General features: G+C 37.6%; 1 protein-coding gene across 2 annotated transcripts; it reads right to left on the minus strand.

Annotated features, from left to right (window-relative positions):
- Nucleotides 1–2715: 2715 nt before the first annotated feature.
- On the minus strand, nucleotides 2716–16893 carry LOC102722817 (SAGA-associated factor 29 homolog A-like). Of its 2 annotated transcripts, none has more exons than XM_006663896.3 (9): nucleotides 16595–16893; nucleotides 13490–13583; nucleotides 11404–11480; nucleotides 11203–11315; nucleotides 9811–9893; nucleotides 8690–8740; nucleotides 7024–7174; nucleotides 4514–4527; nucleotides 2716–3501 (listed from the first exon to the last, which is right to left on the minus strand). In XM_006663896.3, the coding sequence occupies exons 1-9, from the start codon at nucleotides 16758–16760 to the stop codon at nucleotides 3399–3401; spliced, it is 852 nt and encodes a 283-aa protein (XP_006663959.3). In that variant the 5' UTR covers nucleotides 16761–16893; the 3' UTR covers nucleotides 2716–3398. The 2 variants fall into 2 exon arrangements, with proteins under 2 accessions (XP_006663959.3, XP_040385221.1); XM_040529287.1 differs by lacking the exon at nucleotides 16595–16893 and adding an exon at nucleotides 14885–15514.
- Nucleotides 16894–17912: the final 1019 nt, after the last annotated feature.

Consider the following 17912-nt stretch of genomic DNA (forward strand, 5'->3'; position numbering starts at 1 on the left):
TGATCCTGAAGCGTCGTGACACCCTTTCTCTCCTTTTTTTTTTTTCCTGCCCATTTTCTTCCAAGGGTTGTCGATATGGGGAAATGCGGTGATTCAGATCAGGTCAGGCCCAACATAATGCAGGAATTGTGAAGCAAATCAATGGCCTGAAAATTCGAGCAATGAATTCAAAATTTTCAAGCGAGCGACCAACAGCAAAACTGGAATATAAGTATTTTCAAAGTTAGATACAAGTATTAAGAAAATAGATATAAATGATTGGACAAAGATTATAATTGGTTGATAAGAGGATGCATGTGAAAAGTTAAATGATGAATGATTAATAAATATATACTACTTTTTAATAAAGGTGAGGTGGTAGAAACAATTTCATTTTGTGAGGAGTAATAGATAATGTTGTTGATTTTTTTGGTAAATGTGACTATTAGTCTTGTTTAAAAAACTTACATAATAATTATTTATTTTTATGGTTAGATTTATTTCTAAATTTATTTTAACTAAAACTTATATTTTCCTATACTTGTATAAATTTTTTTGAATAAAATAAAATATCAAACGTATAAAAAAACAACAATGTTATCTATTAAAATATGTAGGGAATATTAACCTACCAATACCGTGGAAATAATAATATCGAGAAAACTATTTTCCTATGCACTTTCGTTTGAGTTCAAAGGTACGTTTAAAAAAACAGATATATTTAAAAGTTGCTTTATATAAATTATTATGTTAATTCATTTTCCAGTGTTGAAGTAGTTAACACTTAATTCATTAATATGATACCATATTTTGCATGATCGTACGCTACTACTTCCGTTGTCAAAGTTTTGTTATTGTTTAACCTATTTATTTTAATTTTAGAACTAAACCCTTCTAAAATATATTTAGACCATAACAACATGTCCAGCATGGCTAAATAACATTGTCAGGGAAGTTGGCATGTTAGTATTCTTTTGCCATGCCAACCTTGTTGGCATAGAAAAAAACATTCACCCCATCTCAAATAGCATGGTCAAATAATACTATCATACATGAGAAGTGGCATGGCTTGATCAAAATGTCTAGATTTAGAAATAAGAATGGAGAGGGTTTAGTTTTAAAATTAAAAAATAAAAATATTCATTTAAAAAAACCTTCATCACTCCTAAACTCACCCTTAGAGCAAAATCAATAGTATAGACAATTAGATACATCATTTCTACTCAATATAACAGTCGATTCATATATATATATATATATATGGAATTGCTACGGAACGGTGTATCATCCGCATGGCATCGCCACAAACAAATTAAGCAGATGGTGTTCCACGGTGTCCTTCGGCAAGACCCATGCCTTCTTAGCATGGCAAACAATTTGATTAGACAAGTATACAACTAGCATTATACGACTACATTTTAGTTTTGGTTTTATTTTTCTTTATAAGTTAAATAAAAAATATTAGAATACGGTATACCGACTTAACGGTACCCCGGTTTCTCATTAACAGTAACCTCTTAATTCATTACCTGTGTTGAATTTTTTTCCATTTATTAGAATTTAGATATTTTAAGATATCATTTATATTCGATGACCTGCTGTTCAATCGAAGAGTGACAGGATGCTTGTGGCATTTAACAACGTCCGGCCTCGCCGTGGCGCTGTAGCAATTCTGCGATGTTGCTGTCGACCACCGGCAAAGAGAGCCTCGATGGGGCTAGGGCCGAGGGTGCCACAGCCGCCCTTGCGAGCGAGCGAGGTGAGGCGGTTCACGAGGCAGGCGAGATCAACGGCGGAGGACTCGGATTGAAAGACGACTGCGGCACGAGGAGGCAGAAGGTACATTGTGCCGGGCTCTAGCAGGTCGTCCGGCCTGAACGACCCCTACCACAGCTACAGCAAATGTGCACGGTGAAGATGATGGAACCTCATGATACCACTAGTAGCAGACATGATATTGTTCAGGTATTATACATGGTAAATGTGAGGTACCATGCTACTTGAGAGGTACATGTTACCTAGGCATGGTATCTTGAGGTATCATACACGATACATGTGATATGATACTATTCAGGTATTATACATGATACACATAAGATACAATGTTATTTGGTCATGGTACCTTGAGGTATCATACACGATATATATGAAGTATCATATTACCTGAATATAGTATCATGTTTGATATATTTGAGGTTTTATAGACGATACATGTGAAGCACCGTGTTACTTAGGGGGAACCATGTTACTTAAACAAGATAACGCCTAGAGTTTATTCCATTACCTGTGTACCGTAGTGTAGCAGTCCCCATATATATACTACAATATTATTAATATACAACCCACATCTCTCTCACATAACTTGTTAAAACCTATGCCACAACTACCTACAAATATACAAATATGTATTTCACTTTTTTCTCACCTTTCATTTATTTTGTAGCGGACTTTTCTTACCTCACATTTTATTTCTTTTCTACCCAAGCACAAATATAATTTATCACTTTTAATAGCACGTCTTCTTTATCTTATTATATTTGTACTTACTACTTAGTGAATGAGAACTGCACCCTATCCTCTTTTTCAATAGAGTAGTCTGTACCGTCTTAGCATGTTAATAAATACTCTCTAATAAATCAATAACTAGAAGAAAATTGGGGAAAAGCACATATCTTTAGTAGAAAAGGAACCATCTAAATAATAGCTCAAGATTCCATATGGAGTACCTATAACAGGGCTCGCATATAGAATACCTATAACAACGCTCGCATGTCACATCTTACAATCATATTCCCGGCTCAAGATTCCATGTGGAGTATATGTAAATGGTGCGGTTCCTCTGCAGTAAATGCAGAGAGTACTATGTTTATGTCTTGTGCTACAGTGATATGTATGAGCACAGTGTCTCCATCCTAGCAACGGTGTACCAACAGTGTTTAGGCGCTTTATTTAGTCCCATGGATACTGTAGCGGTAGCCTGTAGCCCTATGTTTTTGACTGTCCATCCAAGATCTAACGAAAAAAAAAAGAAGCAATCACTGTAGCATCTCTGCATTTTCTTCTACAATGCACAGAGGATCTCGTCCCATCCAAATATGTGCATGAGATGTTTGCAGCTGTAAAGCTAAAAATTACATAAAGATCATACTACTTACACTGCAGTTCGTAGCACTAAGATCTGAAATCACACCAGGAAGCAACATTGACAGGGAGAACCACTTTATTTTGTTATAAAACAACACTGGATCAACTTATTTACAGGATAGCTGAACCTTAGCAGCTTGGAAGCAACATTGGTAGTACAATCTGCCCTCTACGTCTGCACATTGCGGACAACTGCAGATGAAATAAATTACTACATCGTCAGAGACTTCACAGGCTACGCTAGCCGGGGTAAGGCAGATCGTCGCACGAGTTTTTCATTGCCGGTGGCCCTCCGGGAGAGGAACCACTCTATGGAACGGCACAGGTCTCTGTGGTAGAGATCCATCCTCCTCATCATCATCAAACAAGAGTAGATAGCTGTCAAAAGGAAATAGGACCAGCATATTATCAGGAAAAGCAAATGTTGCTATTCAAATGTTAGTCATAAGATCTGAACAAAAGAAAAATCAATTAAAGCCTTCTACACAAACATGTATGTTTAATTTAATTATTTCCTTTCTCACTTTACATGTTATTACTGTGAGTGGTATCTTAAGTAAAAATTCTGTTGCACTTTCATTAGTGTTTAAGTTTCAGCTCTTGGTAACACAAATACATAAATAGATAATTATACCAAAACTTGGTAGCACTCAGGGCTCATTCATTTAGGAGGAAAAACAAAGGAATTGGATTTCTAAGAAATAACTCTTATGAGTATCATTCCATTGGTAGGAATGAAGTATAGGAAAATCAGAGGAAATTATCCTTTCATACATGTTGTAGAGAGAAAACAAATGAAATTTTACATCCATTCCAACCTCTTGAAATAATTACTGTGGATTGGTGTGTACATGCATTCTTATTACTTCACATTTCCTTTTCCTATAGGCTCAAATTCCTCCAAACCTAATATGGGCCTTAACCATAAACAAACACCATAATAATCAAATACCACCAACTGGTTCCACCTTTTATAGGTAATTTCTTTTTTTAGTAGATTTTTTTGTTCTATTTTGTTTTTGTTTCTTTTCTTGCCTGGAGCATTTTTATGTTCTAGATATTAAGCTTTTTGTAGGTCCATTGTTTACTTTAGCCATAATGAGGTGGAGGAAAAAATGGACTCATTGCAAACATATAATGTCTAGCTTATTAAATTGGGTAAATTTCAACAGACATTCAAGTGCAGTTTGTGAACGAAATGCGAATTGTAGAGTTACTGGAGACCGTAATTCTAGAGTTACTGGACTGCAGTTCTGTCCCTAGGCATCTACATGTTTTTTAAAGGTAGAACTACAAACTCAACACCTGCACAACCTAAACTGCAATAAAATGAAATAGCACAGTTGAACAAATTAGACTATCCAAAGTTGTAAAAACATAAATTACTTACTCGTCAGATTTCCTCTGCACCATTTTTAGCCCAATTTCACATCCACATGATGACAGAGAAATGAGAGTTAATAACATACCAAACAATAGAAATAATAGAATAAAGTAATAAAAGCAAGGTGATAATTGAAAAAAAAAGTCTATGGACGACTCTACAAAACTAATACATACCAACGAATAATTCATGTAATAAAATCATGTCTATCCAACATATTGTTACAATACTTAGTATAAACAGAACATGTAATAAATGTAAATGGATATTGCTTGTATTCACATGATAGGGATTAACCACTAATGATCAATGAAACAAGGTTCAAAGCGTTTCTGTTTCAGCCCTTGAAAGTTTTCAACCCTGCATTGATAACCAATACCAATCATTCTTGGGACTACTAATATGGATAGAATAAACAACTTTAATGGTTCATTTAAAATACATGAGTTCTCCTGATTCCTGCAGAAAATAAACTACTTCCTAGATAAGATTCCTGCGCTCCAAATTCTGAAAGCAGCCCTAAGATAATCAGCTTGGCATCACGGTTCAAAATCTTGGTGGTTACCGGATCATAATTTGGGACCAGTTAACGAAAATCTGGCAGGAGTTTAGATTCAAAACCTAAATTTGAAATTTTGTCAAATTGAATTAAGAAAAGCTAACCAGCAGGAAGTTAGCAGTACTGATTTTCTTTCTTTTTTTTTTAAAAAAAAAGAGCAAAGCACTCTAATTTATGTATTAGAAATACCGTTTGATTGTAGCATAGAGGTATAAGGCAAGAATGCTATGTCAAGGCTAGGAAATCAGATTTGCATGCTTATCCAGTAAAATCTGGTTACTGGACTGGATACACAAGATTTCTTTAACAATCAGTTTCTGAACCCTTGACTGAGATATGGTATGCACTCTGCAAAATAGTGGTTTGCATATAGATGTGGTAATTTATTTATGGCAAAGCAATGCTTTATGCAAATTACGAATTATTATATCTTGTGAATACTCTACTAAGGCTGTGTTTCTTTGCTGAAATTTTCATAGGCGCGTGAAACGAGACAGGCCACTAGCACATAATTAATTGAGATTTAATTACTATAGACTGGAAAATTGGATTTATTTGATTTTTAAAGGAACTTCTATATATAAATATTTAGAAAATATGCACCGTTTAACAGTTTGAAAAGCATGCCCATGGTAAATGAGATATTAATTAAGACAAGTAGGCAGGTTTGAACAGAACCTAAGTCAGATATCATGACCAACCTTAAGAAAAAATTGAACTGGGATATGGGTTCTATATAGTGATATGCAATAATACAACTTGTGATTTGTATAGCGTTGCAATGCTTGCCAAAATGATGCAAATCGCTGTACAGTCAGAGTTAAGAACTTGACCAGGCACTGCCAACAGGCTGATAACAATTTCCACCAAACTGCTGGCAGGAAGCGGCTAGCAAACAACTTGCAGTTACATCCACACCAGTGCAAACAGTGCAAAAGAAAACGATTACTTAATTAGCTGAATTTGATTGGAAAGAAACCAGCATCTGGTGGGACCGTGGGAACCAGATGCATGTCAGTTTGCACACCTATCAGCTAAACTTTGCTGGATACCATTCAGTATCAATTGAATGCCAATGAAAATTGTCTGTTGTTATATTTCATGCAGTATGTGCTGGAGACAATTGTGGTATTTTGCATAGGGTGGCAGCAAAAACCCAGTTTATAATGTATTATGTATCACCAAGTTTTAACCATTGAATTATGTTATTCTGAAGTGAAAGAGAACAAAAATATAACATTCCTAAGGAAAAGGGTAAGAAATGACATGAAAAGGGAAACTAGTCAAACTACTTACTACAGATTCCTTTGTGTTCTATTTCTATAACATAAAGCAGTAGCATAAGTTCACAATATTTGGACAAACATGCAGCTCTTAACCTTAACCTTTGCAGTTTGCACTATCTAAAAAAACACAAGATTATATAGAGAATCTCCCTGGCATATTTAGCATGTGCAGTATGACCACGCAATACTGTCAACTATGTTCAGCTAATTGCATATATCTCACAATCTTCCCATGTTCAACAAATTAGCCTGATAAGGTCTAAATATTTCTGCATAAGTGTCTGTATAGAAATAACAAACATGCTTCATCTCTGCTCCAATCAGTAACAATTATCAACTCCATTGCTTTACTGAGAGAGGACCTTGGATAAGAAAGCATTTGATGCTCAGATACTCCCCATTTTCTAGCTATGTTTTTTTCAAGCTCCTACTTTCAAGGCAACCTCAAAATGGTTTCAGCAATCAAGCATACTTGATAGAACTAAAAGTTCCAAGTGTCACAAAAAGTTCCATAATATTGTTACCACCATTGAATTTGTAAAGAGATGAAGCTGACCATATGACGGGGAGTACATCCATACATATGTACAGCACAAGAACACAGAAGGTGAACTCAATTGTCAAGATTGAAAAGATTTACATAGGGTTCATAAAAAATTTTAAGATGTTACCTTGCGATTAGATGCTACAGTAGCTCTATATAGAGCTGTTGTGCCAGGATAAACAGCTAACACTTGTCGACCCTGCCCAAAATCTGGAGCACTTGAAGGATCCCCTTTCTTCGGAAATGGAATAATATCTGACATAGGCAACTTGTACTTCCTATTACAAAAGGGGAAAGCAACATCAATAATAGTGCAAATCAATGCTCAGACTCAGAGTTTGTTAATTAAGCATATGTTTGTTGTTTCAGCGTTTCACTGAACATCATAAGCAATTGATGGAATTTTGTCAACCTTACAACACAATTCAACTCAATTGATCAAAATTGACAGAATCAGATATTAGCAGTACATATCTATAAATAATGCAAAGGGATTAAGGCCCACTCATTAGAATCAACTTAACACACTAATGTTACCATCACAGGAACCCTAAAATTTAAAATTAATTAGGAGCACTATTGAACATTGTCAATTCATTAGTAGTATTTCCTTCATTCACTCCATACACTCATCATTAATCCATTATATGGCATTATCTATTTATCTTATACACAATCAACACTAGTAACACCACTACGACTACAGACATGTTAAGTTGATTCTGTAGAGATGCAGGAGCCAGGAAAGGAGTATAAGCTATCAGAAAGGTCACATAGAGCCTGTGGGTTGTGGCTGTCCTATAGGTGTAGGATTTTTTTTAATAAAATAGATGTGGTTATTCCTGAACTCTGCACCATCAGTGCACACAACATAAACTGCCACAATCAGAGATAAAAAGAAAATAAACAAAATAGAAACAAAAAATATGGCCAGCAAAAGGTAATGCTGACTTGCTGAGGCCAATACCAAGGGAACAGCCATCATCCTGATGCTGAGGCCACACCAACCTTGAGGCAGCTTGCTTCTACAGGAACAACAGCCATCCTGATGCCAGGGAACAAGAGTCCACTACTCCACTAAGGCAACAGCATGTGGCCCAGCGTTTAGGGAACTGAAGGCACATCAAAATCACCTCAAAGGATCATAAACTCATCATTGTGCCCAAGTGCTCAACCAATGAAGGCTAGACCAAATAACACCTCCGAGGTCACTCCAATCACTGTATGTTAGACCAAGGATTTGCATCCCAGGAATTAGTTATTATCGGTCATTTATTATGTCTTGTGCTCGCAAATTGCTTGGGAACCCCTAATCAAGTTGGTCATATGCACCAGTAGGAGGTGCCCCTAGTTACTAGGTATTTGTGCCAACCATCTAGCGCCTTCTTGAACACTAGTTATAGCAAACAATGCCCGCCAGTCGCCATAGAGCGCCAGTGCCAATCCATCCGTTCTGTCATCTAGGCAATGACGCTATCTGAAAATCTGCACACCCAAGGATGTAACCACTCCATTGAAAACCCAACGACACGTGTCATGGTGACATCTGAATTCTGATGAGGAAGGGACCCCAAGGGGCAGCATAAAACGTACTGTAGGATTAAACAAGATGAACTAGATGATCTCAAGATTTCACACGAATATTCATACTTCTGGGAGTTGGGTAGTGAAATTAGTCATGTCGGAATAAATGAACATTTAAGAAATCAGAATATATTGAAAAATGATCTGATTTGCCCTTATATTAAAAGCAAACTAGAAAACAAAATGGCAGTGCTCGACTTATCTCATACTTTTGGGCACTCTCTTCATCGTCACCAGGCTCCTCATCAAGCACCTCATATCTGTAAATTCATTATGAGCTTATCAATGCTTCCTTGAAGAATAGATATGATAACAACAAACAAGTGACCATGACCCCCCCCCCCCCCCTCCCACCACCCCACCACCACCACCACCATCCCCTGGGCAAAAAAATAAACTCAGGTCCAACCTATATTCAGTTAGGAATTAGTTAGGACAAGGGGACTGCAATGATGTTCAGAGGATACAAAAGGAATCAGACATTATTTTGCAAGTGGTTTTCATAGTAGTAGGGATGATGAGTAATGTCTCCACCAGACTAAGCCAAAAGGATGACATTATGGTCCAACTGCACCACGGAGAGGGCCAGTCAGACTGGTTACAGAGACACAAAGAGGTGTTAAATGGAAGATAGTGCTATGCCCATGTGCACAACGGGTCTCAGAGTAGGGCATTGCATAAAGTGGTCTCACAGTAAAGCAGCATGGAGAGCAGACGAAGCACAGTTCAGTGTGGTGGAGGCGACGGCAGTGGGCATAAGCAGCAGCCAAGCACAGTAGAAGGATGAGGGGGAAAAAGTACAGTAAGAGGCAGCATAGTAGATAGGGCGGTGACAGCCTTTCACCATAACAATGGTCACAGACAAGAGTCCTCTGATCCTCCCCTACTCATCTTGGATCTAACAGCTAATAGTGATTCAGACCAAACAGCTCAAAATTATATGGATGGTGTGACTCAAACCATACCGCTGAAATTCCAGCTACTTTGGTTATACATAGAAAGATATAATAGGCTAGCCCCATAGCTCTGCTTGGTTGTTTTCATATTTATGTGTGGCAGGCTCTTCTAGGTAATATGATAATCATGCAACCTGAAATGGTAACCCTCCTGTTATTAAGGATTTCCTTGTCAACCTGAGTTATTCTAAAATGCTCCACGCACTCAAGACTAAAGGTCCTTTCAAGTAATAATAACTATAACAAGACAGAACAGATTAGGAAATAGTTTATAATCTAAAACTGCCTCCATCAGAACAAAGTTTTGCCTCTACACAAAAGCTTTTACATCACAAGAATGCATATGACAGAGATAGAAAGTACAAAAGACATACTCTTTTGTTTCCTTATCGAAATGAATGACCTTCACCACAACCCACTCATCTTTTTCCTCATCTGATTTGACCTTAGCTGCAACCTGAGTGACATAGCATGAATGTTAAACAGTTAATTATAAAGTGTGTCACTGCGCATGCACAAAAGAGCGAAACTGATTTATGTACAATTAATGAAGTGGTGAAGAGAAGAAGGACAAGGTAAATTTCTTGAGGTCAAGCATATCATCATCCACTACAGGTACCAATATTAAGTACCAAGTTTTTTTAGTGCAGGGTAAAATACGTCAAATAGACGTCATTTCACTGGTCATTTCACTGATCGGTGAGGATTATTCAACCTGTATTGCCATGGGCCTTGGCTTCTTGCAATTAGTTAGATTAAATATTTACCATTTGTAATAATATAGACTTGACAGCTGAAAGCAAAAAATATATATATGACAGTTTTATGCAATCTTTAGAGGTCCAGCAATTTTGGTATTTGCGATTGATAGTGTTCACTAAATTGTTTTAAAAAAGAAAACTTAAAACTCATCCACAAGGAAAAACGATAATTTGTTTGATAGTGCAGTGTTCTTTAATTATTTTCATAAGAGTGCGATGATGTTTTCATTCCACAACACAAAATCATGGTAACTGAATGATAAAAGTATCTTTGTTTTAGAAAAACGTAAATTATTATTTACTTCTGTGTGCTGGTTTTTCCCAGTATAGAGGGCATCAACACATAGATGCTACAGATGTATCCAAATTTGTAGATAATAGAAATCACAGTAACATCCGCAGTTCAGAGAAACAAAACCATGTTAGGTAGTAACAAAATGTAGGTACAGGTCTTTGATGCAGAAAACCAGCAGCATAAAAGATATAACAGAACCCACCAGGTACCACAAACATAATGGAGGTTTCCAATTGAATATTCTTCCCATCTTTTTTTGCAAACTTTCTTCAAAAATTCTTAATCTTCACTAAATTGCTAGCAACGCATTTGTGTTTAAATAGTACTTCAGGGCCCCAACCCAAAAGATGCTAAAGTGCACCACTCAATGTAAACCAAGGTAATTGGATGCACATGTACAGCCCATGAGGTCTCTTGTAAAACCATCCCAAAAGCTAAATAAGGCAGTTGTGAATATTCAAGACACAGAAATAAAAGGAACATATTGTCCAACACCTGGCAGGCATGATGGATGTTTTAAGGGAAAACAGTGCAAAATTGACACCCTGAACAAGGTTTAAATTACTGTATAGAACTAAAGCATCATGTAGGAAGGTTACTAAAAACTCTTCACATGGAAAGCAGAAGCATTTTTTATCAGTGTAGCATGTAGCTCAAATAGCTGAAATGCAAAACTAACTAATATTTCCAAATTCAGCTGAAGTTGAGACCTGTTCTCCTTTCAGGTTTGTAGCATGATCAAGTTGGCTCCTCATAGATGCAGAGGAGAATCGTGTAGTATCTGTATCAGACTTCATCCTCTTCTTTTTCTGCTCACTAAGTTCTACAAATGTAGAAAGAATTGATTGTTTTTCATGCTCAACAATAAAATGTTATGGCCTGATTTGCAATATGTTACTTCTAGTGATTACCTATTTTTTTTCTTTGTGCAGATGAAGCTCCAGATTGCAACAAACCATCCAATAGTCCTACCAAAGAAGACGAAGCACTGCAGGAAAAAAGTAATATGAAATATTTAATCTCATTGCATTGCACATTTCTTCAAATAATAGACATGCATTCAGGTAGGAGCAAACATGAAGCGTGATGAAAGCAATGATACATGTAAATATATTTCAAATCACCAGACATTCCAAACAGATAAATAGTGATCCCCATGCTGGTCAGCATGAAGAACAATATTGAGCAACACCAAAGTTCAATGTTTCAACAAATCGTGCCCAACAAAAATAGCAACTTTCTGCTGACAAATAGGAAAAAAGTAAAAAATCAAACTGGTTTTTAGTCCACCATACAATGTTACATTCTGAAAGGAAACAATAATGTAAAATAGGTTAGCATGTGCAAGATATGTACACATCCATAGCACCCAAAGTGAAATGTTAGTTTCATAAGAGTATATTTTTTTTTTTCGAAATACACTGCATTAATTTCACATAGGATGTGATGCGCAATTCTCTTCCCTTATTTACAGTCAGTTCTTTTTGAACTAAGTTTCCGTTCAGGCATATAGGTTGATGTATTCATTGTTGAGAAGCAAAAGTGAATATGATAAACTTCTTAGACGCTTTTTTTACTTTTAGTGCTTCAGTTTTATTGAATCAGAACTGTTCTCTCAGGTAAGCAGTTGGTCACAACTAGCACCTATTATTTTGCATTTGCAGTTTTGCACTCAGTAGATTGGGTAGGGAAAATTAGACTTAAACTTTCTGGCAGATCATGATGTTGAGAGCTACCTTTTTACTACATCTTAATGGGCCAAAAGAATAGCATGTGAACACTTCAACTAATAAGATTTCGACATGCTTGATCCCAAATTTAGTTGAAACTGATTAAGAAAAAGCTTCAGCGTGTATGATTTTGATAACAAATACACTGAGTTGGTTCACCCCCTATTGTTTCTTCGTTTCATTTATAGTTACTATGTCGTGGACCAAAGTTCTCAACAGAATAACTACCAAAGGAAGAGGCCAGATAGCATTTCTTTGAACAAGGAAGCCCTAGATGAACAATGCTACTTGGCAGAGAGGGACCAGGTAGGAAGCCACAAGAACAGGACAACGACTACTTAAATTTTTCGTACTTAACCTTCCAATAACAGTTAGGCATCCCTTTATTGATTATGGTGTCACAAGTAAGAGATAGACTCAGACTAACTAACGCATAACCTGAACATTGAATAACGAGTCAACTTAATGCCTAATGACTTGTCTGCCGCAGCACTCATCTCGTGTTGCTGCAGCCTTGACAGGCTGCTGCCACAATAGACTTGAAGTAACTTACAATAACATAGTGACATTTTCTAGGTCTAGATTGTTAGAAGGAACTAATGTGTTTGTGCGTTTCATTTATAGTTCTAAACAACATAGATTTATAGCATTGATTTCTACTACATAGTTTATGAACTTAAAATAAAGTGCTACCTTGTACTGTGCAGTTATACCTGGGGATAGAGATAATATAGATCCGATTTATGCTTGCCAAATTTGTTAGGCTTAAGGCTATTCAAAGTTTCAAACCCCACCATCAAAGGCTTAAAAAGTAATGCAGATTCCACCTCTACTCAGTCCTCTTGACCCCCAAAAGAAATTGATCGAATCAATGTATATTCCAACTAATGCAATTTCAACAAGATTGTGCCATAGGAGCGGCACCTAACCACAATATTGCAAATTCAAATAATAGTATGCTTGCATTTTTTTTGAAAATTGGTAATGACTTCAACAGATAAGCTAGTATAATAGTGGTCAAAAGGTGACCTTTTATAAGTATGGTGCCTAAACAGAACAGAATGCAGCAATGTTTTTCCTAAAGGAGCATGAAGAAACTTGAAGTGAGAAAGCACATGCATCTTCACAAAATTCAATGCCTTAATTCTACTTCTTTGAGTTCTTGACATAGAGACCCTCAATAGTAATTGATTTATCATTACAAAACATCTTAAGAGAACAGAAAAACAAAAGAAAAATTCCACCAGTCTGAACTCTGAGAAATTACCTGACTTCACTCTCACAGAGTTCTTTGGCGCGTGTATACAAAGCACGAAGCCGAAGCAAAGTATTATCAACTTGTTTATCGTTCATCTCTGGAGCTACAACACAAACCAAATGTTAAAAAAAAATTAAGAATTAGTCCATGCAATAGCATAGCAGATTGCAAACATTACTGTCCATTAAATAGTAGCAATCTCAAAACAAAATCCATACAACAAAAATATCAGAGGGCAAGGGCTCAGGCAGACAGTAACACCAGAACCCCAGACATCCATCAGCTGGAGACTGATCCAAGGAAAGGCATCAATGATCTGGATGAGCACTTCTTGTGCGATACAGGAATCACCCACATTGACCCAGGCTACAGGACAATCATGCAGCAGCAGCAATGTGCATGCCAATATTGGCCAAGAGATCCAGATGCAAGAAGCCAGTTCTGACACAGGCAGCAGAAGCATGGACATGATATCCAAACAGCAAGAGGCCATAGTTTCGACAGAGTCAGCAGAAGAATGCTAGGACATCTAGCCAATTCCAACAGAAGCAGCAGAAACATTCTAGAGGACCTGTACTCACTAGGAGCCTGCTTCAAAGTTTCTCTCTATATGGAATATCAATTTATCTGCTGGCTTAACATTTGCTTCATATTCAAGTTTGATACTTCGTGTCTACTAAAGGGTACGTTTGGATCCTTGGCAAACGAAATCCTAACCTGGCTTAGCCAGGAGATGCATTTGGTAACACCACAAAAACTCCTAGGCAATAAAGGCTATAACCGCCCACAAAATCTTCCTCTGTTGGCCAGCAAGCAAGCACTCGTATTAACTTCACGGGCTAGTTTATCTTCTCAGCAAACTAAACAACACACGTGCTGCTTCGAGCTACCCCAGCTGTTTTAGCTAATACTTACCTGGCCAAGGAAAATAGGAAAGAGATCCGAACGTGCCCTAACCTAATGAACAGTACGATGTTCCTAATTTGCCTCCACAAATCTGACTATAAAAAGACCACTTGTGTCAGACCTAGTCCATCATGACATGATGACTACAATGGCCATGGATCAAAACTTAAAATTTCTAATCTTGAGCAGAACAAACACAGGGAAACCACCAGCATGGCAGCATTCAAACATGATTTCAGAGGGTTTGAGAAGAACGATTTCAAGCAGCCTCTAGAAAAGATAACAGTCTTCTGACAAAGACCCTGGCAAACCTGAAGTGGTCCTTCTGTAAACAGTGATTCAGAAATAACAAGTAGTTAAATGCACAACATAAACCGATAGAAAACAAGGAGAAAAAGGGAACCCTTCATTCTCCTGTAAATCCATTCAGATTTCTCCTTTCCCAGCCAAAGAAGGAAAAAACATGAAAGGCATAGGGATGGGAAGAAAGCAGCTTACAGGAGCGGAGTTTTCTATGGATTTCATTGATCTTCTTGGTGATTCTGTCCTGATCTTTCTGCAGCTGATCCAGCCGATTCAACTTCTCAATCAGGTGCTCCATGTAACCTTGCCCTCTTCTTCCTCCTCCTCCCCCTATCACTCCCCCAGATGATGAAATTTCCTCCTACTATCCCTTAGATAAGAACTTGACCAGATTTGTGTGTGTGGACGAGGTACAGATTGATACAGATCTAAGAAAGGGGATTTGGTTTGTTCTCTTAATTCAGCTTTACAGGTGTGCACCAGCAACAGCAGGTGGCCTGGAAGTGAATAAATGAGCAGTCCATTTCTAAACGGACAAATTCAGGCGCAGCCAGGTTATGGTTGCATCCTTTATTGCTGATTTCTAGGCGCATGTGCCAGTTTTCCTTCCTGGCTGTCGTTTTTCTCATTGGGCTCTGCAACTTGTTCGCTTCCAATTTTGTTCAGCAGATTATATGGGTGCTATGAGTCTATGACCTCATGAGTACTCTTTAGCGCATAGCAATATAATGTGTCACTTATACATTTGGGTTCCACAAAAGAAAGGCAACCTAGGATCATCTAATATCCTCTATATATATTAAGATTGACTAACTAATTAATTGGTGAAACATTAAGGTTTTAGAAAAGATAGTTACCTAACTTAATTGAACAAATAATAAGATTGTCGTAATCTTCTACTGTAGTTCTATTCTTATCTGCAGTTCTTGATGAGTAAAGATAATGGTATATCTTTAACTATAGAAGCTATAAAGTTCTAATTTGTCTGATTTACCCTGTGTCCCCTTTCGAAAATACCATTTTTGCCCACATACATGCGATGCACTCTTGTGGTATCTTACGTATGTATGGAGGAACGCTTACAATTTTTGCCCGGTTACCTATACAAAAATTTGAATCTATGCTTTTCCTGAAAAATACGCATTCATGATAAGAAGCTGAGTGTGAGCAAGCATCTTGACTGCGGTTAGCTCACAAAATGGAAATGAGCTGCCATTAAATATTTGAGCTAGCCTTTGAGATTGTTTCTTTCATGCCCCCACTCACCAGCCAATAAATATTTCGAATTAATAGAAGGAAACAGTATTTACTGATCCACAAGTATCCTTATAAATTTGGCTTTAAAAAACACAAACCTAGCAGTTCTGTTCATATTTTGAATTTTTTTTAATGAATAAGGCTCATACTACATAAACCCCGAATTTTTATCCCAACAAGCACGCACAATTAAGAAAAGGACAACAAATCAGACTTTCAGTTATACAGAGCCAAAACACCTCTTTCCAGCGTTCCTAGAGTGAAGACAACAGCAGTCATGCACGACCCACCCACCCACCCCGCACAACCATAACGGCTGTGCTCGAGCAAGACATCAATCCTGCAGCTAAGCATATCCCATCCAACTAGCATATCGAACAAACCAACAAAATTACAAAATCCCCTAGCACTGCCTCTCAATCCACCTGTAATTAATTCGAGGTAGCAAGCAGCTAAAATCCATCTAAACCAGCGAAAACTGACAACTCAGATAACTGGATAAGAAACGGACCCCAACATCGTCCGTTACCTACGAATATAATCGAACACCTCGGCGACAACTCGAACAAAAGCATGGAAACGAAGAGGCAGATTTCGCCCGCGCGCGCAATTAGGGGCCGCGCGCGCCGAGAGGGTGGAGCTACTTACTGGAGAGGATCTTCTTATGCATCTTGTTGATCTCGGTGACGACGTCGTCCTGCTCCTTGCGCAGCTGGTCCAGCTCCTTGGCCTTCTCCAGCAGGCTCGCGATGTCCGCTCCTCCGCCACCGGCCCCCGCGCCGCCTCCCCCTCCGCCTCCGACCGACGACGACATCCCCGATGGCTGCGGCTGCGGCGGCGGAGCGTTCGAGCGGGCGGGTGGATCGATCTACTTTCTAGTTTGGGGTGGGGGACGGACGGACAGGCAGCCGCTGCTCGAGGCGAGCCGAGGCTTTTGTTCGGTGCGCCGCAGCAGCGAAAGGGAGAGCAGCGCGATGCGTTGCTTTTCTATGGAAGGACAACCGTGTGGTGTTTTGGTTTGACGGGTACTGTTTAGCTCCAAAAAGTTTTTTTCTAAAAACATCAGACGAATCTTTTGAGCCTAATTAATTCATGATTAGCCATAAGTGCTACAGTAACTCACGTGTGCTAATGATGGTTCAATTAGGCTTAAAGATTCGTCCCGTGGTTTCCAAACGAGCTGTGAAATTTTTTTTTATTCGTGTTCAAAAATCTCTTCCGACATCCGGTCAAACGTCCGATGTAACTCTTCTCCAAAAAATTTTGCCATTTAAATGGGCCTTAGGCGCTGAGCTAGGGCGTGTGTTTTGGTGGCAGCATATATTTCTAGATTGAAGATGGCCATCTCTAGTTTGGTTTGTGAGTGAAAGATTGTTCATCTAGTTTTTTTTAAGATGTGTTTGGTTATTGATCTGTCTTTTGTGCACATAGCTCGATAAGAATGTACTATACGATGAATTGGTCAGATGAGTTTATACACTTTAAATTAGTGATAATACACTTTAAATTAGTGTGAACTAGAGATAATAGATATATTTTGTTGTTAGTTACTCCTCAGGTTCGTAATGTAATATGTCTGATTTTTTTCTTGTAATTTTTGACCATTTGTCTTATTCAAAAAATTGTGGAAATATTATTTATTTTGCTCGTGACTTAATTTATTATCAAAAGAACTTTAAGCATGACTTGTCATTTTTTATATTTGTACTAAATTTTTGAGTAAGATGAATGATCAAACGTTGCAACAAAAAGTTAAACATCTTACATTATTAATTTTATATTATAATTTATAAGTAATTCAATATGTTTATTCCGCTACCCTAGTCCATACAACCAAATAAAAATCACATCATTTCATCTATTCTACTGCAGATAAAATTGGATCCGTATCCTTGAAAATATATAGTCATCCCATCCCATCTAGATTACCAACTAAATGCACCCTAGGCTTTTGTTGGAAGAAAAA

This window comes from Oryza brachyantha, chromosome 12 (assembly GCF_000231095.2).
Source record: "Oryza brachyantha chromosome 12, ObraRS2, whole genome shotgun sequence".
Classification (NCBI taxonomy): Eukaryota; Viridiplantae; Streptophyta; class Magnoliopsida; order Poales; family Poaceae; genus Oryza; species Oryza brachyantha.

Bases quoted from the DNA above. Each gene is read 5' to 3' on its own strand.
- LOC102722817 (XM_006663896.3), bottom strand. From the start codon at position 16,760: ATGTCGTCGTCGGTCGGAGGCGGAGGGGGAGGCGGCGCGGGGGCCGGT. The intron at 13,584-16,594 runs GTAAGTAGCTCC...TTTGTGTTGTAG, and splicing joins GCATAAGAAGATCCTCTCCA to CTCCAGAGATGAACGATAAA. The intron at 7,175-8,689 runs GTATGAGATAAG...CTTTTGTAATAG, and splicing joins GATGAAGAGAGTGCCCAAAA to GAAGTACAAGTTGCCTATGT.